The sequence below is a fragment of the Ursus arctos genome, unplaced genomic scaffold (assembly GCF_023065955.2).
Source record: "Ursus arctos isolate Adak ecotype North America unplaced genomic scaffold, UrsArc2.0 scaffold_5, whole genome shotgun sequence".
NCBI classification, from domain to species: domain Eukaryota; kingdom Metazoa; phylum Chordata; class Mammalia; order Carnivora; family Ursidae; genus Ursus; species Ursus arctos.
In genome coordinates, this window is record NW_026623067.1 from 62,114,246 (window position 1) to 62,141,013 (window position 26,768).

General features: G+C 39.4%; 1 protein-coding gene across 1 annotated transcript in view; it reads left to right on the plus strand.

The window, feature by feature from the left end:
* The first annotated feature begins 5,227 nt into the window (after nt 1–5,227).
* The window catches only part of SCAMP1 (secretory carrier membrane protein 1), a 119,763-nt gene continuing 98,222 nt past the window's right edge, over nt 5,228–26,768 (plus strand). Inside the window, exon 1 of the mRNA XM_026498738.4 lies at nt 5,228–5,454. Coding sequence (XP_026354523.1) covers nt 5,398–5,454 — 57 coding nt within the window. The 5' untranslated portion in view covers nt 5,228–5,397. The remainder of the gene's footprint in view (nt 5,455–26,768) is intronic.

Here is a 26,768-nt window from a genome sequence, read left to right on the forward strand (position 1 = left end):
TCTGGCAGTTGGACATTGGGTTACAACGGCATACGTAACAAACCAACAAGATTATGCCACTTCTCTTAAAAAACAAAAAACAAAAAACCCAGACAAAAAGAACCCAACATGGAATTCTGTCCTTGGGCAATATAATAAAGTCTAATGTAGAATGCAAGGACAAACAGTACAAACCCTCAGATATGAGGCCTCTATTTCACATAATTCTTTAAATAACCTTTAGATTCACTTCAACTCAATTCACTTCAAATATAATAATATTTGCTTCCCAAAGGTATATTGTATAGGAGAAAATGTATGTTGAGTCTCCAGCATTTCAGGGCCTGACACATGCCAGACGTGCAAGAAACTTTACCTGTCTCTACTATCTCTTCCCTCTTTAGAATAGCTATTCTAAATAAAACTGATTTCTTTTTAAAAATTCTCAGTATTAAACAGGGAGAAAATTAACCTTTCTATAAAAACCCAATAGTCAGATTTGGGGTATTTCTTTTGGGAGATTAGAAAATGGGTTAGATTGCTGTGATTATTTCCTCTTTTACAAGAGTTCCCTGAAGATTTATGCCTAATTTGTAACTTAAGAATTGTAAACTGTCCTTATTTTGAAGACTTTTATGAAACTGCACAGACATTAGGTAATATCAAGTGTGATTATATAATTTATGGTTCATGGAAAAAAACCCAAAATCAGTTTTCTGAAAACATACCTAGATAAAAATAACAGTAGTCCTTGTTCTGTTTCTCACACTACAGTGTCCAAAGGAGTTACAGGACTGTAACACTTATTTCACTACTTTACTCTATTTATATTTTACTATATATATATCACTATGTATTATTTTACTATTACTGTATTACTATAATACTACATAATTTACTATATATACTATAATATATAATATAGTATGTATTATATAATTTACTTAAGTTTATATATTTTACTATGACATTATTTTACTTTATTTTCCTTTTTTATAGTATTTTAAATATGATCACAGGTAAATGCCTCAATATTTAAGTATACTTATGTGTGTGTATAACATACATATATGTATAATAATGTCTTGCAAAATGCATTTTGCCTTGCAAAATGAGGATGATTTCACCATGACTTTTTTTTTTTTTAAAGGATTTTATTTATTTACTTGAGACAGAGATACAGAGAGAGAGAAAGCATGAGCAGGGGGAGGGGGAGAGGGAGAGGGAGAGGGAGAAGCAGACTCTCCGCTGAGCCAGGAGCCTGATGTGGGGCTCGCTGTGGGACTCTATCCCAGGGTGCAGGGATCACGACCTGAGCCGAAGGCAGACGCATAACCATCTGAACCACCCAGGCGCCCCTCACCATAATGTTCTTCTTTTTTTTTTTTTTTAATAATGATTTTTTATTATATTATGTTAGTCACCATACAGTACATCCCCGGTTTTCGATGTAAGGCTCGATGATTCATTAGTTGTGTATAACACCCAGTGCACCATGCAATATGTGCCCTCCTTACTACCCATCACCAGTCTATCCCATTCCCCCACCCCCCTCCCCTCTGTAGCCCTCAGTTTGTTTCTCATAGTCCATAGTCTCTCATGTTTCATTCCCCCTTCTGATTACCCCCCCTTTCTTTATCCCTTTCTTCCCCTACTGATCATTCTAGTTCTTATGTTCCATAGATGAGAGAAATCATATGATAGTTGTCTTTCTCTGCTTGACTTATTTCACTAAGCATTATCTCCTCCAGTGCCGTCCATGTTGTAGCAAATGTTGAGAACTCGTTCTTTCTGATTGCTGAGTAATATTCCATTGTATATATGGACCACAACTTCTTAATCCAGTCATCTGTTGCAGGGCATCTCGGCTCCTTCCACGATTTAGCTATTGTGGACATTGCTGCTATGAACATTGGGGTGCATATGGCCCTTCTCTTCACTACGTCTGTATCTTTTCACCATAATGTTCTTATGCAGACTCTTCTAAGCCAGTAAAATGAACTCTACAGTTGGTTTTTTTTTTTAATATTTTATTTATTTATTTGAGCGAGAGAGAGTGAGCGAGAGAGAGAGCAGGAGGAAGGGGGAGGAGCAGAGCGAGAGGGAGAAGCAGGTTCCCCAGTGACACAGATGCTTAACAAACTAATCCCACCCAGGTGCCCCTACAATTAGTTCTTGCATCTCATTGGCCCAAAACATTTACAATGTTTCTATGATGTCGTTGTTTGGAATTCAGAGTTTCAATCCAGAAGACTTGCACCACTCTGTTTATATTGACTACTAAAATGGTTGTTCCTAATCTTATATTTGGGCTTATTCTGAGCAAAGATGCTATGTGGGATTCTCTTTTATAAATTAAGAAATGTTAATACCACCAACCAAATCTATCTACTTAATGTCTGAAATGTGAGTCAAGAGAAGGGAGTTCTGTTCCTAGTTCCTCTATTCACTCACTCCCTTTGCCACTGAGGCAAATGACTTCACCTGTCCAAAGTCAGTTCTTCGTCTGTCATGAAAGAGCTAAACTCCCTTTCATTTCTCATGTCCTAGGAGTCTAGATTTCATGAAAGCTAATCAATAAGCTCACCCATGAGCCATATATGTGAACATCCTTATATCAGGGTTCTTGAAGTGTGGTCAGCATATCACCTCTATCAGAATCACCTGGAGTCCTTTAAAAATGCTGATCTTGCAACTGTCAAAGGGAATAAATTAGACGCATAGCTGTTGATTTGGAGGGCCATGTTTCCCAACGCTTTTCACTTCTATAGTCATGGTACACATACAAAGTGAGAATATTAGGACCCCTTGGCTGGCTTAGTCAGAAGAGCATGGGTAAGTTCAAGCCCCACATTTGGGGTATAGATTACTTAAATATATAAATAAAAACTTTAAAAAGTGATAATATTTATGCGGTGTTTTGGGGTAAGAAAGCTTAAACTGTCTCTTTGCTAATGCACACTTCACAGAGAAACTGCCAGAAGTATCATTGAGTGGGAAAAAGAAGTTGCAGGAAAATATTATATATGATCCATTTTCAAGACAATGCCAAAACTATGTATATGTAATATGTCTACATGAATATGTATTACGTATTTGTGTATGATCATGTATTATATTATGTGCATGTAGATATACAATGTTATAAGAATGTTGAAAAGATCATACTAGGTTGTTAAAGTAGGGGAAGAGGGAAGGGAAAACAGAATAAAGAGAAAAAAGTGAGAACACCAGTATGTATGCTATGAATCCACTTACGCATTTATGTAAAATAATGGATTTGTGTATAAAGACATTAAAAAAATTAAAAATGCAGATCCAGGGCCCCTAGCTGAGATTCCCTAAAGCAGAATTTAAAAGATAGGAAATGTGCAGAGGTGGGTGTCTGCATCATTAACAAGAATTCCAAGCGATTCTGTAACAGTAAAGTCTGTAAGTCTTTGCATTAGGTGCTAATATCATTAGCTGTAAACACAGTGTATTGGAAATTTCCATCCTGCAATGCAGGCTAAGCTGATACTCATTGTCTTGGAACATAGTAGATGCATAATAAATAGCTTCTGATTATTTGAGTCATTTGGAGGACAGGTGGAGGGAGTGAGGGCCAAAGTGGTGAGACAAGTAGATCAGGTGGGCGAGGTCAAGCTCAGAAGGGATGAGGAAAAAAGCACGTAACAACAATGGGCTGGGCCCCCTTACCATTTTCAGACATTCAACCAATCTTTGTTAGGCACTAAATACATGCAGGACACATTTTCTAGCTCTTACATAATTCCCAAATAACCCTTCACAGATTCAAAGATATTAAGGGATAGCACTAGTATCAGAACTGGGATTTGAACCCGGCACATGTTTTGAGCACTAAACTAATGAACCAGACACAAGGCAGCTGCTTAGGATAGGGTGGTGAGTACAATAGCTAGCTCTTTCTCATATCTAAAATCTTGAAGCTCTGCCATGACCATCTCTGTCGTCACTTATTAGTTGAGCCTCCTAGTCAGGTGCCTAGAAGCAGCTTCTTTGTCCCATATTTCAACTTGGATCCTGCCAAAAAGAGATTATAGTAAATGTGTTTTTTTGGTCATCATCCCTAGAGCTAGTGTTTTCACAGTGGGGAAGAAGTATCATTTCCCAGGTGACTTTGCAGAGTGCACCCCCCCCCCCGCGCCCCGCCACCTAAGAAGACTAATTCTAGTTTCTTTCCCCCAAATCTTAGGCACCTACCAAGTGAGAATTCTGAGATGCAGCTCTTCGTCGCTGCATCTGCTACGTGTTTTTCTGTTAGAGCAGAAAAATGAATGTGGGGAAGGGGATGCCCTCTCATTAAGTTCAGGGGTAGAACAACAAATTGTACAAAAATTCTTTATGCCTACCCATTTTTCTGTGACCTCATCCCTGGTGTTGGGGGCTGTTGAGGAAAAAAAAAAAACAGAGGTGTATATTTTGCGCCCAAATGCCTTAAAGTTAAAAACAACAACAACAAAACATCCTTTTATCACCCACTAGCCACTAACATTAACTTGCGGATCTTGATTTCTGAATTCGTGTCACCCTCACCCCAGCCTATTTCATTTCCGGAGAAGTAGCCATTTTGCAGATTCCGGAGAATGGGAGCAGGGGCTGGACCCTGATACTAGATCTTCCCTCTTTCCCAAACCTCTGTGGAGCCAATCCGGATCAGTAACGCGAGACTGGTCTCCGTGATTTGTCAGTAACCTAGAGTCCAGGGACCGGAAGACGGGAGGCTGAGATTCCCAGGTGGGGTCGAGTGGGGTTTGTGTGTGCGGAACTCATTAGCAAGGTCAGGGCCCCACGGGACGTTATCTTTGGAATCAGGTGAGGCGCTTCCCCAGCTGCCGGAGCGTCTCCAGCCCCGTGCTGGAAGCGTGGTTAAATAGCTGCTCCCTCCCCAGTTGTGCAGCCTACGTTTCAGGCTGCCTTCCCAACCTGGGGAAATGGGGTCAGTGTGTGTCTTTCTTGCTCACAAAGTACCACCTCTTCCCCAAGTCACGTTCGATCACAGGGAGCCGATCTTAAATGGACAGTAATATAATTAAGTCCAGCCAAACGCATTCCTCATCAAGACGCGGAATCTCAGGCCCACGAAACGTAGGACGGGTCACCTCGGCTCTCCGTTCCCGGCTCCCTCCGCCCCTAATCCCCACTCGGTCGTAGCCAAAGCCCGGAACGCTGGATCCAGGCCCGGGAGAACGGGACAGCGAACGGGAGCGGCGCCGCCGGCCGGGAGCCCGTGGCACCGGGCATGCTCAGTGGCGCGGCCGACTGGGTGGCCCCGAGAGCTGCACCCGGATCTGCTCGGCGGCGGCGGCGGCGACGTGAGCGCGCAGGGGGGCGGCGGCCTCGCCTCGTCTCCCTCTCTGCGCCTGGGTCCGGTGGGTGACGCCAAGCGCGAGAGAGATGTCGGATTTCGACAGTAACCCGTTTGCGGACCCGGATCTCAACAACCCTTTCAAGGTGAGCGTGTGGTCCCCAGCAGTTTCCCGTCGCCGCGACGCGTCGTTGTTTGTGAAAACGACAAGTTCCTTCGCGCCCACTGAGCCCGCCCTTCGGTTCCCCTCAGCCGCCTAGACTGGGGCTCCGGGCCGCCGCACCCCATTTGGGGGTCGCGCCACGGCCCTCGCACCGCTCGTTTGGGGGTTGGAGTGGAACGTCTTCAGCTCCCTCTCCCGCCGCCCCCTCCGCACATTCCCGGCTGGGGAGGATCGTGCCGTCGCCCGGGAGTGGGCCCGGGCGTCGGGAGGGTTCCTGGCCCGTCTCTCGGGAGCGAGGAGAGTAGAGCTCAAGGCAGGTGGAGTTGTCACTTGACCGGAGAGTGTGGCCGGCCGGACCCGGGCGGGGGCCGGGAGGCGGCGGAGGGGATTGCCTTCGGGTGGGGTTGTCATGGGGACCCGCGGCGGCGACGAAGAGCTGCGTGGGGTGATGGCAGAGGTGTAGAAGAGAGGTGAGGGCACCGAGTACGCTGCAATAAAAAAAAAAAAAAAAAAAAGGTTGTGTTTTTATTTTTTAAACTTGTGTTGCGCCCACATACCACCAGCGGCGCTATCCCCCCCCCCAAATTTGGTTGAGGTTGAGAGTACTGATACCAAAGCAGAAGTGAAAAATAAATAAACACACCTGGAAAACAATAGTGCACGTGGACGACCATCTTCTTACCTAACTGCTATTAGTAAGGTGAATGACGGGATGTTTTCCAAGCTCCTACCTAGTGCGTCACCGGTTCTCTGGGCTGTGTGAGGATAGCATTTCCTACGTGAGCTTCTTTCCTTCTTGGAGTCAACCTTATCAACCCCAGCTTCGGAAGGGCTTGGCACAGAAAACGGGCAAATGAGGGAGGCTAAGATGTTTATGATCTGTGCTTAAACTAATGCAACATCTGAGTAAATACCTATTTAAAGAATAGTAGTCTAGGTTTCTTAAGGAGCTCAGTTGCTTACACGTGTAATTTGTTTCCAGGTGTTGGTCGAAGTTTATTAATTTTTTCTGGATATATGCAGTAGTAACTTTAATTTGTAGTCACACAAAATGAAAGAGTAACATTATTTTGTGGTCACACAGTGCCACTTCTGCCTTGAGTTTACAACTCATTATTCTGGCTTTGTCTCTTACTGTGAATCCTGGAAGGGGCTGGCACCTGTCTGGCTCAGTCCGTGGAGCATGCTGCTCTTGGGGTTGTGAATTCAAGACCCATGTTGGGTGTAGAAATAACTTAAAAATAAAATCTTAAAAAAAGAATCCTGGAAGGGGAAATAGCCCTTTTTAAAATTATTGGCCTTTTAATTTCATGGAGGATTATTATAATTAAATCCTGGTTATTGACAACCTGATTCACTGTGTAGGAATGTAGAGTAGACTCAGTCTACTATCACTTTGTTCCTAGTGTCCTTTAAGAAAATACTGTGCAACCGGCCTGGAACTTTCAGGCTTTCATAGCTGATAGGGCTACTCTTTAAGGAAAGTACTCCCCCCCCCCCCCCCGTTTAGTATTTGGTGTTCCATCATTCCATGTTGTGGAAAATCAGGTTATTCTTTAATCATAGACATTCTAAACAAACGTTTCATAACTTGCAAAATAGGTGTTATTTAAAAATATTTGGAAGGTATAATATTAAGGACCTGTTAGCTTTTCCTAATTCAGATAATTTGTTGATGTTGTTTATTCCGCATCTGACAGTTTGACTATTTTCTGTTTGGTCATTCCATTTCGTGGCTCATTTTATATAGCTGATTCCCTTCTTAGGGCAAGACGTGTTTTCTTCTTAACCTGGACTGCTCTTTTGTGACATCTCATGTTGCCATGACACTTTGCTATTCAGCCGTATGTATGGTCATTGTAGTAATTCTAAACCCAAAAGTGGTTTTATTTTTATTTTTAAATTTTTTTCCAAAAGTAGTTTTAAAGATTCATTTATTTTAAGAGAGGTGAGAGGGAAGCACGTGCGAGGGGCAGGGGCAGAGGGAGAGGTTTTTGGTGACTGTCGCAGCATTGCCTATCTGACCCTTTGTCTTTCCATTTGTGTCCACCTGCCCTGCTTCTTAAAGTGAAGCTTTACATCTGCTGATTCTTATTTCTTATGTGTGATTTTTTCAAATAGCATTTCTGGTCCTCTCTACTTAAATATAAAAGTTCCTGGCTTTATCTTTTTGTTAACTTATGATCATCTTTCTTTTCAGATCTGTTCTAATTTTCAGTATTGCAATATTAAAAAATTTCATATTTTCAAAATATGATATTTCACATTTTGCAACCATTGTAACTTCTTCTTGGTTAAAAGCTCTTTGATTTTTGGGGTGCTGAGTGGCTCAGTCACTTAAGAATCCGACTCTTCATTTCAGCTCAGGTCATGATCTCAGAGTTGGGAGATCGAGCCTGCTTAGGATTCTCTCTTCCTCTGTTCCTCCCCCCACTCCTCTCTGTCCCTCTCTGAAAAAAAAACAAAACAAAACCCCCCAAACCATAAAACAAAACCTATTAGATTTTTTTGAAGTTTTTAAATTCTAGTTAGTATATAGTGTCATATTAGTTTCATTAGAATTTCATGATTCATCACTTAAATACAACACCACAACTAGTGCCCTCTTTAATACCCATCACCCATTTAACCCATCCCCCTGCCCGCCTCCCCTCCAGCTAACCCTCAGTTTGTTTTCTAAAATTAAGACTCTGTTTTGCTGTTTGCCTCTTTTCCCCCATGTTAATCTGTTTCTTTCTTTTTTTTTTTTTTTTTAAAGATTTTATTTATTTACTTAACAGAGAGAGACAGCCAGCGAGAGAGGGAACACAAGCAGGGGGAGTGGGAGAGAAAGAAGCCGGCTCCCATCGGAGGAGCCTGATGTGGGGCTCCGTCCCACAACGCCGGGATCACGCCCTGAGCCGAAGGCAGACGCTTAACGACTGAGCCACTCAGGCGCCCCTAATCTGTTTATTTCTTAAATTCCACATGAGTGAAAGCACATGGAATTTAACTTGTTTTGCTTAGCATAATATACTGTAGCTCCATCCACGTTGTTTCATTTTTTGATGTCTGAGTAATATTCCATTGTAGATATGCACCACAACTTCTTTATCCACTAGTCAGTGAACATTTGGGCACTTTCCATAATTTGGCTATTGTTGATAATGCTGATATAAACATCCGGGTGCATATGTTCCTTTGAATCAGTATTTTGGGGTTCCTTTGGGTAAATACCTAATAGTGCAATTGCTGGGTCGTAGGGTAGTTCTATTTTCAACTTTCTGAGGAATCCCCATACTGTTTTCCAGAGTGGCTGCACTAGTTTGCATTCCTACCAACAGTACTTTCTCTATATCCTTGCCAGCACTTGTTTCCTGTTAATTTTAATTTTGCCAGTTTTAGCCATTCTGCCTGGTGTGCAGTGATACGTCATAGTAGTTTTGATTTGAATTTCCCTGATGTTGAGTGATGGTGGGCATCTTTTCATGTGTCTGTTGGCCATCTGGATGTGTTCTTTGGAAAAATGTCTATTCATGGCTTCTGCCTGTTTCTTGGCTGGATTATTTGTTTTTTGGGTGTTGAGTTTGAGAAGTTCTTTATAGATTTTGGGCACTAATCCTTTATCAGTTATGTCATTTGTAAATATCTTCTCCCATCCTGAAGGTTGCCTTTTACTTTTGTTGATTGTTTCCTTTGCTGTGTAGCTTTTTATCTTTTTTTTTTTTTTTTTAAAGAGTTTTTATTTATTTGACAGAGATAGAGACAGCCAGCGAGAGAGGGAACACAGGGGGAGTGGGAGAGGAAGAAGCAGGCTTTCAGCGGAGGAGCCTGATGTGGGGCTCGATCCCAGAACGCCGGGATCACGCCCTGAGCCGAAGGCAGACGCTTAATGACTGAGCCACCCAGGCGCCCCTGGGAGCTTTTTATCTTGATGAAGTCCCAGTAGTTCATTTTTGCTTTTGTTTCTCTTGCCTCCAGAGATGTATCTGGTAAGAAGTTGTTACAGCCGATGTCAAAGAGGTTGCTGCCTGTGTTCTGTAGGATTTTGATGTTTCCTGTCTCACATTTAGATCTTTAATCCATTTTGAATTTATTTTTGAGTATGGTGTAATAAAGTGGTCCAGTTTCATTCTTTTGCATGTAACTGTTCAGTTTTCCCAACACCATTTGTTGAAGAGACTGTTTTCCATTGGGTATTTTTTCCTGTTTTGTCGATTAGTTGACTATAGAGTTGTGGGTCCATTTCTGGGTTCTCTATTCTGTTCCATTGATCTATGTGTCTGTTTTTGTGCCAATATCATACTGTCTTGATCACTACAGCTTTGCCATATAACTTGAAGTCTAGAATTGTGATGCTTTCAGCTTTACTTCTCTTTTTCAAGACTGCTTTGGCTATTTTGGGTATTTTGTGGTTCCATACAAATTTCAGGATTGTTAGTTCTAGCTCTGTGGAAAATGCTGGTGGTATTCTGATAGGGATTGCTTTGAATGTGTAGATAGCTTTGGGTATCATAGGCATTTTAACAGTAATTGTTCTTCCAATCCATAAGTATGGGATGTTTTTCCATTTCTTTGTGTCCTCTTCAATTTTCTTCATAAGTATTCCATAGTTTTCAGAGTACAGATCTTTTACCTCTTTGGTTAGGTTTATTCCTAGGTGTCTTAGGGTTTTTTTGTGCAATTGTAAGTGGGATTGATTCACTGATTTCTTTTTTTTTTTTTTTGCTGCTTCATTATTGGTGTATAGAAATGGCACAGTTCTCTGTAAGTTGATTTTGTATCCTGCAACTTTAGTGAATTTGTGTATCAATTATAGCAATTTTTTTGGTAGAGTCTTTTGGATTTCCTGTTGGGTATCACGTTTTCTGTTAATGGTGAAAATTTGATTTCTTCCTTGCTGATTTGGATGCCTTTTATTTCTTTTTGTTGTCTGATTGCTGAGGCTAGGCCTTCCAGTATTATGTTAAATGACAATGGTAAGAGTGGACATCCCTGTCTTGTTCCTGACCATAGAGGAAAAGCAGTCAGTCTTTGCCCATTGAGGATGATATTCGCTGTAGGTCTTTTGTATGTGGCCTTTATGATGTTGAGGTATGTTCCATCTATCCGTACTTTGTTGAGAGTTTTTCTCAGGAAAGGATACTGTATTTTGTCAAATGTTTTTTCTGCACCTATTCACAGGATCATATGGTTCTTACTCTTTGTTTTATTACTTCGGTGTATCCCATTGATTGATTTGTGATCATCCAAGCACCCTTGCAGCCCAGGAATAAATCCCATCTGATTGTGATGGATGACTCTTTTAATGTACCATTGGATTCAGTTTGCTAGTATTTTGTTGAGAATTTTTGCATTCATGTTCATCAGTGATACTGGCCTGTAATTCTCTTTTTTAGTTGTCTGGTTTTGGAATCAAGGTGATGCTGGCCTCGTAGAATGAGTTTGGAAATTTTGCTTCCATCTCTATTACCGGGAACAGTTTGAGAAGAATAAGTATTAACTCTTCTTTAAGTGTTTGCTAGAATTCCCTAGGAAGATGTCTGGTCCTGGACTTTTGTTTGTTGGGGGACTTTGATTACTGATTCAATTTCTTTGCTGGTTATTGGTCTGCTTAATTTTTCTATTTCTTCCTGGTTCAGTTTATATGTTTCTAGGAATTTATCCATTTCTACCAGTTTGCCCAGTTTATTGGCATATAATTTTTCATACTACTCTCATAATTGTTTTATTTCTGTGGTGTTGGTTGTGATCTCTCTCATTTGTGGGTTTTTTTTTTTTTTTTTGAGGATTTTATTATTTTAGAGTGAGCGTGAGCAGGGGGAGGAACGGAGGGACAGAGGGAGAGGGAGAGAGAGAATCTCAAGCAGACTCCAGGCTGAGCACAGAGCTAGACATGGGGCTCGGTCCCATGACCCTGAGATCATGACCTGAGCTAAAATCGAGGTCGGATGCTTAACCGACTGAGCCACCTGGGTGCCCCATCGTGATTTTATTTATTTGGGTCCTTTCTCTTTTCTTTTTGATAAGTCTGGCAAGGGGGTTATCAATTTTATTCTTTCTAAGAACCAGCTCCTGGTTTCATTGATCTGTTCTGTTTTTTTATTCTTTTGTTTATTTCTATATCATTTATTTCTGCTCTAATCTTTATTCCCTTTTTCTGCTGGTTTTAGGCTTCATTTCTTTTTCTAGTCCCTGTAGGTGGAAGGTTAGGTTGTATATTTGAGATTTTTCTTGCTTCTTGAGGTTGGCCTGTATTGCTATATAATTCTCTCTTATGACTGCTTTTGTTGCATCCCAAAGATTTTGGACTATCATGTTTTCATTTTCATTTGTTTCCATGTATTTTTTTTTTTATTCTTTAATTTCCTGGTTGACCCATTCATTCTTTAGTAGGATGTTCTTTAACTCCATGTATTGGTGATCTTGCCAAATTTTTTCTTGTGGTTGATGTCAAGTTTCATAGCACTGTGGTTGGAAAATATGCATGGTATGATCTCAGTCTTTCTGTATTTGTTGAGGCCTGATTTGTGACCCAGTATGTGATCTCTTCTGGAGAATGTCCCATGTGCACTTAGAATGTGTATTCTGCTTTAAGATGAAATGTTCTGAATATATCTGTTAAGTCCATCTGGTCCCGTGTATCATTCAAAGCCATTGTTTCCTTGTTGATTTTCTGCTTAGATGACCTGTTCATTGCTGTAAATGGGGTGTTAAAATCCTCCACTATTATCATTATCAATGAGTTCCTTTATGTTTGTTATTAATTGTTTTATATATTTGGGTGTTCCCAAGTTGGGCACATAAACATTTATAATTGTTAGATCTTCTTGTTGGATAGACCCCTTTGTTATGATATGGTGCCCTTCTTCATCTCTTGTTACAGTCTTTGGTTTAAAATCTAATTTGTCTGATATAAAGATGGATACTCCAGCTTTCTTTTGACATCCATTAGCGTGATAAATGGTTCTCCATCAACTCACTTTCAATCTGCAGGTGTCTTTAGGTCTAAAATGAGTCTCTTGTAGGCAGCATATAGTCGGGTCTTATTTTTTAATCCATTCTGATAACCTTTGTCTTTTGATTGGAGCATTTAGTCCATTTACATTCAGTGATTATTGATAAGAATTTAGTGCCATTGTATTACCTGTTAAGTTGTTTCTGGAGATTTTCTGCGTACCTTTCTAGTCTTTGTTGTTTGTGGTCTTTCTCTCCCACTCAGAGAGTTCCCTTTAACATTTCTTGTAGGACTGATTTAGTGGTCATGAACTCTTTTAGTTTTTGTTTGTCTGGGAAACCCTTTATCTCTTTCTATTTTGAATGACAGCCTTGCTAGATAGAGTATTTTGACTGCATATTTTGCCATTCACGTTGAATGTATCCTACCACTTTCTTCTGGCCTGCCGAGTTTCTGTGGAGAGATCTGCTGCTAACCTTATCTGTCCTCTCTTGTCAGGGATTTTTTTTCTCTTACTGATTTTAGGATTTTTTTCTTCATTTCTGTATTTTGCAAATTTAACCAATTTGTCTTGGTGTTGGCCTGCTTTTGTTGATTTTGATGGGAGTTCTCTCTGCCTTCTGGATTTGAATGTCTGTTTCCTTCCCCAGATTAGAGAAGTTTTTAATTTCCTCAATTAAACCTTCTACCCCATTTTCCCTCTCTTCTTCTGGGACTCCTATGATATGAATAGTACTATGCTTTATGGAGTCTCTAAGTTCCCTAAGTCTGCATTCACGATCTAATATTTTTCTTTTCTTTTCAGCTTCATATTTTCCGTAATTTTATGTTCTGTATCACTTCTTCATTCCTCTGCTTCTTCCATCCTTTGCATCCTTCCATCCATTACATCCATTTGGTTTCATATCTCAGTTATAGTGTTTTTTAGTTCAGCCTGACTAGTTTTTAGGTCTTTGGTTTCTACAGTAAGGGACTCCCTGGTGTCTTCTATGCTTTTTTTCAAGCCCACCTGGTATCCTTAGAATTGTTGCTTTAATTCTGGATCGAGGAGCACCTGGGTGGCTCAGTTGGTTAAGCAGCTGACTTCAGCTCAGGTCATGATTTCAGGGTACGGGGATCAAGCCCTGTGTTGGGCTCTGTGCTCAGCAGGTGGCGTGGGGGTTGTCTGCTTCTGCCTCTGCCTCTTCCCCCAACTTGTGCTTACGCACTTTCTCTCTCTCAAATAAATTAAATCTTTAAAAAAATAAATTCTGGATTAGGCATATTCTTATGTCTGTTTCAAGTAGATACCTGGCCGTGACCTTTTCTTGTTCTATGGGAGGAACTCCTTTGTCTTGGCATTTTCTTCTTCATCTTCTTCTGTGTGTTAGGAAAGCCTATTATGTTTCCTGTTTCAGAGAGTATTGACTTTATAAAGAAGAGGTCATATACTGTTCAGGGCTTGGCGCTTTAGGAATTGTCTCTGCCGTATGCTTTGTGCACTGTGCTGCTGTGTTTTGCTTGCTCTTTCCCTGAGGTCAGTCCTCTGCAGAGTTTCTCCTTGCCTGCAGTGGCGAGTGTTTGGATGTTGGCCAGAATGTGGTGAGTTTTAACTAGGTGTGCCCTGGTCTGCTTGTTAAAAGAGACCTGATGCTATTTCCACTGAAGAGCTGAAGCTTTGCAGAACTCTGTGGTCAGTAGGTATGGTGTGTGTGTGGGGGGGAGGGGGGGTTGTGCTGGTCTTCTGGGGGAGCGACCTGCCGTGTTAGTTCTCACACTCGCCCGAGAAAAGCAGCACCTGCCCCGCTCACAGGGCAGGGCTTGGTTTATGCCACTGTTGACACTGTGCTGCTCATTGAAGTTAGTTTATGCTGGGGGTTGGGGGAGAGTAATGGCGCCTGCCAACTTGTTTTTCCCCAGAGAGGCAAGCCACCTCTTTTAGATGTGTTCCAAGAAGGGGGAATCATCTCTCTCAGTATGTCCTAGGGGATCTTCAGATCATGCTGTCTGCCCTGGGCTGTCTGTACTCCTTCTTCACAGGAGCACTGCATCACCTGCTAGGCTCCACACCCGCCATGCCATGGACTCTAAAATTCTAGTGTTTGAGCCCTGTGGTTGTAAAAACTCACAAAAATCAGTCCTTCTCGTTTTCCCAGTCAGTGGCTTTGGGGAAATGTCGTCTTTGTGTGATCCCCTGTGCGCTCTTCTCTCTCTCTCTCTGTCACCTCTCTCCATGACCAGGGTTTCCTCTGCTCCGAGGCACCCATGATCCTCTTCTTCCCCAAATCATGTCTCCACATCTCCTACCTTCCATGATGTGGCCTTTTATCTCCCTCTATCTATGCAATTTATTCTGTTCTTAGAATGATTTCTTGGGTGTTCAGAATGATTCAATATTTATCTAGCTGAGTTCCAGGGAGCAGGCAAGCCTGGGGTCCTCTTCCTACTCTGCCATCTTAGCTTCTCTGGACTTTACCATTTTTAATGAATGATCATATTACCAGTTTATTATAAAGCTACAATTCAGGAATGGCCCAGCAGAGGAGATGCCTAGGGCAAGGCCTGAGAGGTGAACATCTGGCCTTCCGGCGTGCCTGTCTCCCAGTACCTCCACAGGTTCAACCCAGAAGCTCTCCAAACCCCATCTCATAGGGTAGGCGGAATGAACTAAATGGTCAAAAACTATTTGATTTCTATTGCTTTTTCAGTTCTTCCACATTTCTTTTCCTTCACTTTTATATTAGGAACACTTCTGCCAGCATCTTCATTTGAACTGTCATGAAAATAATTTCTGAGGATAATCTCCTTAGATAATGTAACTGTAATGGGTTACTTGTTTTTATTAGCTGTTGTAAAATAATTGGCAGGATTCAGTTCTTTTTTTTTTTCTTTTTTGAGCTCCTTGATTCTCGTGGTTGTGATAGGCTAAATGAAAGAATTGATGGGATTTGAATAGTTTTTATTGTGTATCAAGAAAGTTGGAGTAACTGAAAATATGTAGTAATCTGGAAAATAGATTATTATGTGAATGTTCCTGAGAATCCACTCATGAGTTGTTATAATGTGACTTTAAAACTGGAGAGGAAAAAATCGTTTCCACATAGTCAACATTTTTTAGTTATGTCCCTTGTTCTGTTCACTTATTTATTCAATAGATATTGAAGAAATATATATCCTTAATGTTATTAATCTAACATGTAGACAAAAATGCTTAGAAAGTAAAATAAAAGTAAAATAACCACAGACCTTAGTAATACAATATGGCTGTTATAAGTTAGTGTAAATGTTTGAGTAAGTGCCAGAATGAGTGAAGTTTATTCAAAGGAGAGAAAAATTAATAAGTGGTAAGAAAACCTTCATATCTTTTAATATGTTTTAACATATTAATATGCTTATTAGATTGGAAAATTCATTTTGGAAATAACATTTTATGTAGTTTTAAAAAATGAAATCAAATTTTAATAGCTGGAAAAGGAAAATCTTATGATGGATTTATTCAGATCTCATTCTATGGATGAAAAACCCAGATATAGGATGATTGCCAAATGTGAACTATCTTAATTTCTTCTTGATTAAAACTATTTGATTTTCATTGCTAACTTGCTCATTATCTTATACCCAGGTGTAGGTGGTTTAGAATTGGCACTAGAATTTAAATCTTATTCCTAGTCTGTTGCTGATGGCACTCTATTTGCTTGTTGATTGCATTTCTGACACCAAATTCTTGTTTTGCATTGGGACTTTGGACTTGAGGCTCTCATGAAGAGACAGCAGAGAGTAGTAGTTAAGGTTTCTGCTCAAGAGTTTAAGAAAAACCCTGAATTTGATCCTGGCTTTGTCACTAACTACCTGTAAGACCTTGGAATGTTACTTAGCCTCTCCATATGTCTGTTTACCCTTCTGTAAAATAAGATTGTAGGACCTTCTCCATAGGGTTGTTAATCGGATTAGATGAACATATATTTAGCTTGTCATAAGTGTTCAATGCGTGGTGGCTTTAATTAGATTATAATAAGTAGTATTAATAGTAATTCAAGAAATTGTAGTTAATTACAGTTAACCATATTCTTAGTTTATTAATTTGGTGAGGTTCATGGCTTTTTAAAAAAAATTGATGTATAGTTGACACACAATGTTACATTAGTTTCAGGTGTACAAATAGTGATTCCACAAATCTATGTTATACTATGCTCATTGCAAGTGTAAGATACCATCTTTCACCTTTCAACACTATTATAATATGATTGATTACATTCCCTATGCTTACTTCCCCAAGACTTACTCATTTCATAACAGTTCATGTTCCTTTAGACTCTTCGAGGGTGCTAGTATCTGTTGGGTAGGTCATAGTTGAGGAATCAAGGCCAAACATAAGTGGTTTGCCCTAGATCACCCTGCTAGAGCTGACCCAGGTTGTTTGAATTTTAATGCTTTGTCACTACAAAGCCTTCCTCCCTAATAAAAGAACTCTGTTCTTTTATTTTGGGACTCAAAAATTCTCTTTTAAAAATAATCTCTTAAAAATGGGCTACAATTCACCATTCTGATTTATGATATTTAAGTTACAGTAATACCAGTGGTATCCTGAGGGTTTAGTTGGAGTTGAAAATTGAAAACCTCATCATTAAAAATGACCCATTATTCAAGACTGTTATCTATTTTGTTTTCATTTTCCGTTAGTTGATGTCACTCTTGCCTTATCCATTTAAAATTTGTGACTGGAGATTGGACAGCACTAGGAAAGAATTTTGAGGATTTCTTCTGTGATAGTCTAACATTGCAAACTTTATCTTTGAACATTTATCGGGGGCATAGTAGTAGCATTTTGTGGTCTGGTATTTTATGGTCATGTCAACTGCATAAGTTCATACTCTGTTTTCCTCATGTTGATATTTTTAAAAAGCATGTATTGAGCTGCTGGTTATATTTCATCAAATTAAGATGCATCATTATTTTATTTATCATTTGTCTCAGTTACCTAATGATGTCTAACAAATAATCTCAAAATTTAGTGGCTTAAAACAACAATTTGCTCACTATTTCTGTTATTTGAGCTGGACTAAGTTTGGTAGTTTGTTTTTGAATATTATTGCCTGGAATCACTTACGTCTCTTCAATTATCTGACAGCTTGACTGCACTGGATAGTTTAAGATGTCCTCAACTCAAGTATCTGGCAATTATCTGGGGCTGTCATTGGGGGCAGCAGTTGGTTCTCTTCCGCATGGCTTTTCTACTAAGAATAGCATGTTCTAAGAGGTCAAGAGGGGAAGCTAAAGGCTTCTTGAGTCATTTCTTTTCTGCTACATTCTGTTAGTCAAAGAAGGCACAAAGCCAGACCATATTCAAAAAGGAGTGGAAAGGATTAGATTGTATTCCTTGATGGGAGGAGCTATGTTCTTCCTGATACAAACCTAGGAGCTGAAGAGATATACCCAGCATAAAATGGCGACACAAGTACAGGATAACCCCAATAGACATTCCCATTCAAGTAGGGGAGGAATGGGAGACAGGTAGCAGTTGCTGGTCTGTGGCAAGTCTGAAATCCAGCCAGGCCCATTTGTCAGGGTCTTCTATCTGGGTTAGTGAATGGTCCTTGAATAGGACCCAGTTCTGCTACTTGGAAGTCTTTCCCTAATCTATTATTTTCTTCTGGTTTTGCTTCCACCCTCTGACAAGTCCTTTTTTTTACTATAAGAAATGTTTGCAGCTGAGTAGCATTTTCAGTGTGCTTCATACCCACTTAAAGTTGGGAGTCCAGAAGCTTCTTTTCATTTTGAAATATCTCTGTTCCTCTTAGTCCAGTCTGGTCCATTTCTCTTAACAGTTTTTTATTAATTTTATCAGGGTTCAAACTATCCCTTAAAACACATCTGTAATTGATTTTGAGACTGTCTTTTTTACTTAAGGTAGAGTGTCAGGGTGCTCTGCATCTGTACTATTAAGATACGTAGAAACGGTTTTGTCCAGCTTGAGCATCTTCTGTGGCTACCGAAGGCTCTCCGGCAGGTACAGCGGGAGCCTGTTAGTGTACTGGAGTACCTCTTAGAGGTGCTACATGGCAGAAGTAGTATTTGAACATGATTTTATTTTGGTATCATGACTTTAACAATAATCACAATTGAGATGGTGATGGTGAAAATTTTGAAAGTAAACTATTCTTTTGCTGATATTAAAGATTTTTTGGCATACAATTAATATTTAGTAGTGCTGAAATACAGATCCAGGAAATTTATAGGATATTTTCTTAATATGAATCACTGGAGTGATATAGTTCCTGGAAAATTTTTATTGGATTAATGAAATTAGTGATGAATTCCTAAAGATGAATCTATAGTATTCTCTTCCTGTCCAACCCACAGGTATTGTCTTCAATTCCAAGGGTGTATTTAAAGAGGAGTTTGAACAAAACAGGATGTGACCTAAGAAGTGAGAATGACCATGGGTCTAGAATCAGGTCTAGGAAGAATAATTTAAGCTTAAATTACTCAATAGGTTTAGTCTAGAGGAGGCTAAAGGGAAGTATGAGATATTCAGATACTGGAAGGCTTCTTGCTGGGGTGAATAAACCTGTTTTTGCTTCAGAAAAAAAAATTAAGGCTAATTGGCAGAGTTTACATGAAGGTAGATTTTTGTCCTAAAGTTTTTTAAAAAAAAGATTTTATTTATTTGAGAGGGAGAGTGAGCGAGCAAGAGAGAGAAGGAGCAGGGGGAGGGGCAGAAGGAAAGGGAGAAGCAGACCCCCTCCCCCCACTGAGCAGCCCCCCTCCCCCGAAGTGGGGCTTTATCCTGAGACTCGGGGATCACGACCTGAGCGGAAGGCAGATGTTTAACCGACTGAGCCACCTAGGTGCCCCTAACATAAAGATTTTTAAAGATCTATTAGAATAGCCTGATGATGCTTTTTTTCCGGTATGGAGTTCCCCCCAGTTGAAGAAATTCAAACAATTTGGATGATGTACCAGAGATGCTAAAGTTGAGGTATTTGTGTCTCAAGTTTTTTTCTACTTTGAAACCATATAATTGTTGCATTTTTCTACTTGTATGGACCATTTTGTGAATGCATAATCTCTCTCCTGTTGTAATCTATTAGATATTGGGATTGCATCTGATCATATAAACTAGAGAGGAGGCTGTGTATTTTAAGAGCCTGCTAGGCTCTGAGCCTCAAAGTCTGCTGAGGAAGCAGCCCTTAGTGATTGCTTACGTGATAGGTGATCATGTCCTCTGTCGTATGACCCTTACCATGCTGTCCTTACTTGACTAATCTTAGTAAAGTCACTTGGCCCAAGGAAAGCCATTCTCTGAGATGATCGGGAGCAGCTAAGATTGCTTGGTGCAAAATTTTGCTCCAAAAGTAACAGTGGTAGTTAAGTGAGCTATCTTTCTTAGGAACTTGAACTGAAAACACAGAGAAAAAGTCCTGTAGTTATGGTGGGAATAACCATGGAAAGATAAGAGGAAAGAGCCAAATTATCTAATCATAAAACACTGGATTAGTAATTGACCAGGGCTTTTGAGGGTCATTTTCTGTAATTCTTTTCTATTAAGAGCTGCTCTTGAACTACAAGAGATGTTGCCACATTTTGAAGAATTCTGGTCTTTGAAACCTGGTACCCTTTTTTCTGTATGTATCTTTAAAATATCCTCCCTTCCCCCAGCATTTGAGGTGACTTGAGTCTGTTTCTTTCAACCAGAATTGCCAAAAGGTAATTGTGATGTAACATTTCCTTGACAAAACCATGGTAGAATTAAACCTGTATTTAGATCAAATACAGGTCTAAATGAAATAGTACAGGTCTACATGATATAATTAAACCTGTGTTTAGTTTTTGGTGATATAGTAATGAAAATCCAAACACAAGGAAATTTTTTTAAATGTTTTTTTATTATATTATGTTACTAACCATACAGTATATCTCTGGTTTCTGATGTAAAGTTCGATGATTCATTAGTTGCGTATAACACCCAGTGCACCATGCAATACGTGCCCTCCTTACTACCCATCACCAGTCTATCCCATTCCCCCACCCCCTCCCCTCTGAAGCCCTCAGTTTGTTTCTCAGAGTCCATAGTCTCTCATGCTTCATTCCCCCTTCTGATTACCCCCCCTTTCTTTATCCCTTTCTTCCCCTACCGATCTTCCTAGTTCTTATGTTCCATAGATGAGAGAAATCATATGGTAATTGTCTTTCTCTGCTTGACTGATTTCACTCAGCATTATCTCCTCCAGTGCTGTCCATGTTGCAGCAAATGTAGAGAACTCGTTCTTTCTGATAGCTGAGTAATATTCCATTGTATATATGGACCACAACTTCTTAATCCAGTCATCTGTTGAAGGGCATCTCGGTTCCTTCCACGATTTAGCTATTGTGGACAATGTTGCTATGAACATTGGGGTGCATATGGCCCTTCTCTTCACTACGTCTGTATCTTTGGGGTAAATACCCAGTAGTGCAATGGCTGGGTCATAGGGTAGCTCAATTTTTAACTTTTTAAGGGACCTCCACACTGTTTTCCAGAGTGGCTGTACCAACTTGCATTCCCACCAACAGTGTAAGAGGAATCCCCTTTCTCCACATCCTCTCCAGCAATTGTTTCCTGCCTTGTCAATTTTTGCCATTCTAACTGGCGTAAGGTTAGGTATCTCAATGTGGTTTTGATTTGAATTTCCCTGATGGCTAATGATTTTGAACATTATTTCTGTGTTCTTAACCTGGTATTAGGGGCATTAGAGAAAGGAGTAAATGAAGTTTGCAGAGGTTTGTCCTCACTTCTTGAGTGAGGGAGGTAAAAGGGTGGCTCTGGAACCAGGCTGTCGAGGTTTGCTTCTCTACCTCTTACTTGAATGACCTTAGGCAAATTAGTGAATTTTTCTGCCTTCAATATTTGTTGTTTTTTAAATATTTCTTATAGGAATATTTCTTTTGAATCAAGGCAAAGATGGGATGCTCTTAAAATAACAGAGGAAATAATGGTGCAAGATTATCTTTGGTTACAACATGTGATTATTCTTCTTTTATTTTATCCCTAAATTGCGTATATTTTCTCAGACGAATTTTTATTAACTTTTAAACTTTTTGGTTTTAACAGAAATAGTAACAAAAACAAAACATACAAATTACTGGTTGTATTACAAAGCTTAGGCATTTTAGAGGCTGTTACAGATCAGAACGTGAACTGAGGGCAATAAGGAAAGATTGTATTTTTATGACTCAAGTTTTGTTTAAATGTTGGAAAGTTGTGCACTTGGTTGTTTAATGATTTTTGGAGACGACATCTGTTTTTTTTTTTGTTTGTTTTTTGTGTTTTTTTTTTGTTTTGTTACATTAGGGCCTCATAGTTTTGAAAATTTGTGATTCCTTTTTGAAGACCTGGGAAGCTAGCAGGAGATGAATCCCTGGTGTCATAATTGGAACTCCGAACATTTTCCTCCCGTGGGTATATCGTACGGAATGTCTGGCTTCAGTGGTGCTTTGATTTTAAGTACCGGCCGGGGGACTTTAACCACTGACTTAACAAGAGTAGTTTATTTAGCCAGGTTTTGTTTCATAAGATAGTGTTCTCTATGAAGTATACATTTATTCTCAGGTGGAAAGACTACATTTAAAAGTTCACTCTCCGTAATATGACAAAAAAAACCTAAGACCTTTTAAAATTTGTTCATAGGTCTTTGGTTGTCATATTTAGTGGTAAATTGTTTGGTAATTTCAGTAGTTAGTATGTTAAAGGATAATGATCAAAAACTCAATCTTGGTGAAGAACTATGTATGATAAAACAACCTTTTCTGTAGAGAAGTCTCCTAACAACTGAAAATGAGGGATATTTATGTGGGAAGACTGCTGTTCTCTGATCCCTAGGGTATCATTTCAGTGGTATATTCATTATGGGTCAAAGGTGATTGAACTTGCAGGTCATTGACAGACATATGTCCAATTATTTTCCTATTCTTCATGATTACCTTTTTTCTTCTTATGTCTCTGGATTTCAGTGCATTAATACTGGGGCACATAGCTGTATTAGCTACCAGTTTTCACTTTTTGGCTGTTAGGAATAGTGCTGCTATGAATACTTGTATACAGATTTTTATGTGGGCCAATGTCTTCATTCCCTTGGATATATACCTAGGAGTGAAACTGCTAAGTAATTTGATAACTTCCAAAATGACTGTACCATTTTACATTCCCAGCAGCAGATTAGTTTTTTCATACCCTTGCCAACACTTTTCTCTGTCTTCTTGTTTGTAGCCATTCTAGTGGGTTTGAAGTGGTATCTCATTAAATCTGCTTGGGTGTGATTGCTTCAGTTTTTTTTTTTTTTTTTTTAAAGATTTTATTTATTTATTCGACAGAGATAGAGACAGCCAGCGAGAGAGGGAACACAAGCAGGAGGAGTGGGAGAGGAAGAAGCAGGCTCCCAGTGGAGGAGCCTGATGTGGGGCTCGATCCCATAACACCGGGATCACGCCCTGAGCCGAAGGCAGACGCTTAACCGCTGTGCCACCCAGGCGCCCCTGCTTCAGTTGTTTTAATTTGCTAGGTACTGATTTGGGTTCACAAAAATTAGTCTGTAAGTTGCTTTTAGGTTTCGGTAAGATTGTCAGGACTTGTAATGAAATGGAAACCAGTTTTTAAAAGTTATGATTCACTGAATAGTTTCTAGTGATTATTTAGTACTTCTTTCGATCTGTTATAAAAGGTTTGCTAAATACATGTTGTTTTAGAGTCTTGCTGAGATTTTTAATGGCTTCTCATAGTTCCTTTGGTTTTTTAAAAAATAATTGGGGCATTTAGAAATAAATAGTTTTTTAGGTAGGTGAAATTCTCAGTATTTATTAAATTCATGTGATTATAGTAGCTCTGAGAAGTACAAAGTAGGAAAAAAAATTTACCTCTCTGAAGGTAGGTCCTCTCATAGCCTCTAGCTTGGGACTTTTCTTATTTAATCAAGTTTCCTAGTCTAGTGTATAATATTGATTGGATTAAGTAGAGCTATTGAAGAGTATTTTAATTAAGTTTTGTGGAGCAATGCCATGTTTAATTCAGCCCTTTTCTTTTGAGGAGATATTGTTTTAAACATAAATTTATTACATTTTCTTCTAAGAACTCAGTCTTAGGGGTCAGATTTGAATTTGAATCCTACCATGTCAACTTATTAGCTGTATGACTTTGGGCAAATTACTTTAAACATGTGTGAGGTAGTATTGTTAGCAGTGAAGGAAAGGATATAGAATTTAAGTCATACGACTGTTCTGAGGATTACATGACATAATTAAATTGTCTAGTATTGTGCTAAAATAGATGAATTCTCTTTCTCTCCTTGAATCTGTTTTTGCTTTAGCCTTTAGTTTCTCACAGGCATGCTTGAAAGAATTAAAAATATGCATTTTCTTCTAAATGATTTTAATATTCAAATTATTGTCTTCTAGCATCTCATGTAAAAAGTATGAGGTAAGTGAAAAAGTGTAGTAAAAGTCTGCTACTGTGTTATATGAAGACAGTGGATTGGGAAGCTTCTGATCAGTTCTCTTGTCATTTTTTTTTTTTAAGATTTTATTTAGTTTTTTGACAGAGAGAGAGAGCAAGTGTGCAAGCAGCAGAGGGAGAAGCAGACTCCCCGCTGAGCAGGGAGCCTGATGTGGGACTTGATCCCAGGGCCCTGGGATCATGACCTGAGCTGAAGGCAAATGCTTAACCAACTGAGCCACTCAGGCATGCCTCTTGTCATCTTTTGCAATTTTGAAAAACTTACAGGAAGTTCACCTTTAAGTCTGAGTTTTCCCTTTGGCTAACACAGTTGAATTTGTCCAAATGGATCAAAGTGAAATTATATGCCAGTCTTGAATAAATTGCACTGCTTCACTCAGAACTGTCCATGAAGGGGTGCCGGGGTGGCTTAGGTTAAGCATCCAAGTCTTGATTCTCTTTCAGGTCATGATCTTAGGGTCATGAGAGGGAGTTCCACATCTGGCTCCCCACTCAGCAGGGAGTCTCTTTCTCTCCCTCTGCCCCTTCCCCCAGTGGCGTGCTCTTGAGTGCTCTCTCTCTAGAATAAATAAATCTTAAAAAAAAAAAAAAAAAAGGAAAGAAACTGTCCAGTGGAAGTATAATTTGTGCTACGTATGTAATTTAAAATTACTAGTAGCCATATGGGAAAAAACCAGGTGAAATTAATTTTAATATTTTATTTTACTCCACATATACAAAATATCTTTTCAACACATAATCACCATAAAAATCATTAATGAGATATTGTAAATTGTTTTGTGCTAAATCTTTGAAATCAGAAACATGGTGTGCTCTATACTTTAAACATATTTCAATTTGGACTAGTTACATTTCAAGAGTCATGTATAGCGATCGATAAATGTTCATACTTAAAAAATCTTTCTCTCACAGCAGATTTTATTTAAATATAGTTAGTGGCAGTAAACTGTTTTTACATAGTTTTAATGGAACACGAAATGGCAAAGAACATTGATTCCACCTGTTCCTGTTTCAAAGCATGAAGACGTGCTCAGGTTACCTCAGGTGACGGAGATTTATTGTACGGATTGTTGTGGGGGGAAAGGTATCCCAACACAGTCAATCTCTGCAGTTACAGTGAAACAGACTCTGGAAGCTAACAATGTGTTTCCTCAAATACCCTCCCCCTCCCCCGCCCTTCACCGAGCAATGGCAGTCATTTTCATGCAAAATCAGTGTTTATAAAACATAAAAATTCCTCTGTAGTTGTTCAAGTAAAGATTATGGGATTGATCTCTGCCATCCTCTTTTCCTTCTTCTGCTCCTCTCCTACTTCTCCCTTTTCCTTCACCTTGAAGCCCTTCTGAAGACCTTCTGGACAGCGAACTGTAATACCAAGTCATTCCTCACCAGCTGGAATAGCAGTAACTTTATTGCCCCTGTTTTGGCTTGGTCACATATTGGTAACCCTGGTGATTGCCATTCTCCTCAGATTCTGTACGTGCTGCTCCCTTTTCTGGTCACCTGCTTATTAGCTTCTATTTGTCTTTTTACCATGACTAGTGTCAGCTTCTGCTGCTGCTGCCAATTACCAATCTTTATGTCTGCTATTCAAGCAGCTCAAGAAATAGGATCAAATTGATCAGTCATTATCCAATATAGAGTCACTTTTGTTGGGGTCTACCAGGCTTCCTCCTCCAGTTCTAAAAATGACTGCCTTTGGCACAAAAGCCAATTCCTAATCCTTTAGTATGTAGCTAACAGGGTCACGTGACACAAAGGTTGGGCAAAGAATGTCTGTTTGCTTTCTTCACAAGGTGGCTGTGGGTATATTGGCCTATTCATCATATATGATGTGCTATACTTTCTTAATATCTCAGTTAATCATAAATGGAAACCTTTTTTGTTTCATCCTTAGCTTGGTGTTAGTGGTAATGATAACAGTCTCAGCTATCACTTACTGAGTATTTTCCATGTGCAGGAATAGTAGTAAGCATTTTATATGTAGTAGCTCATGAGCTCTATGATACATCTTACTGGTGAAGGAACTGAGTCACATCTATGTATGAATTGCCTTGTTCAAAGTTTACAGCTTTTCATTAATGGAACTGGGATTTGAATATAGGCAGTCAGCTTTTTTCCAAATGGTAAAGATAAAATCTATAGCTTAACATTTCAGAGCTGCAACTGACCAGGACAATCATCTATCAGAATTTTCCCCTGTTTTACAGATGAGAAAATTGACAGGTTAGGTGTCTTACCTAAGTTCAGAGTCTAGTCATTGCTAGGAGCTCAGAGTTTCTAATTCCTAGACTAGTACTGTCTTACGGAGCAAGTACCTAAGATACATGAGGTTTTGAGTGTTGGTCTTGAAACTCAAACCTGTTTGTTAAGCGTCCCCAGGTATAGTAAGTTGATACATAATATATGGTTGTACACAATCATCCATGTAGGCTACTATGATATTAGACTATTTAGCTTGAGGGTAGCATATATATGGAGATAAGAATTGGTAGGGTACTGAAGTTGATTAGCCACAAAACTTGTTTACTGGCTTCATCTCCTTGCATCTAGCTGAAGGTGAAAATACTTTCTACTGAGGTTATGTGTGGAGTGATGGAGAAATGTCCAATTTAATGCATGGTGGATGAAATCATTTGAAATATAATAAAGGCACACTACCCTAGAAGATTTGGTAAAGAAACCTGGATTAAAGATGTAAAAAAGCCGATTATGCTAGATGTGAAATTTTAGTTACTCTCTTTGAAAAAACATTTATAAGTCATCTCGATTTTTAATGAAATATGACTATGAAGTAAGTGGCTTACTAAAGGGTTAGCAGAATAGCCTTGGCTTAACTAAATGACATAAATTTATAACTTTAATGTTTATGGATAGTCAGATCCAAATAGGGTAT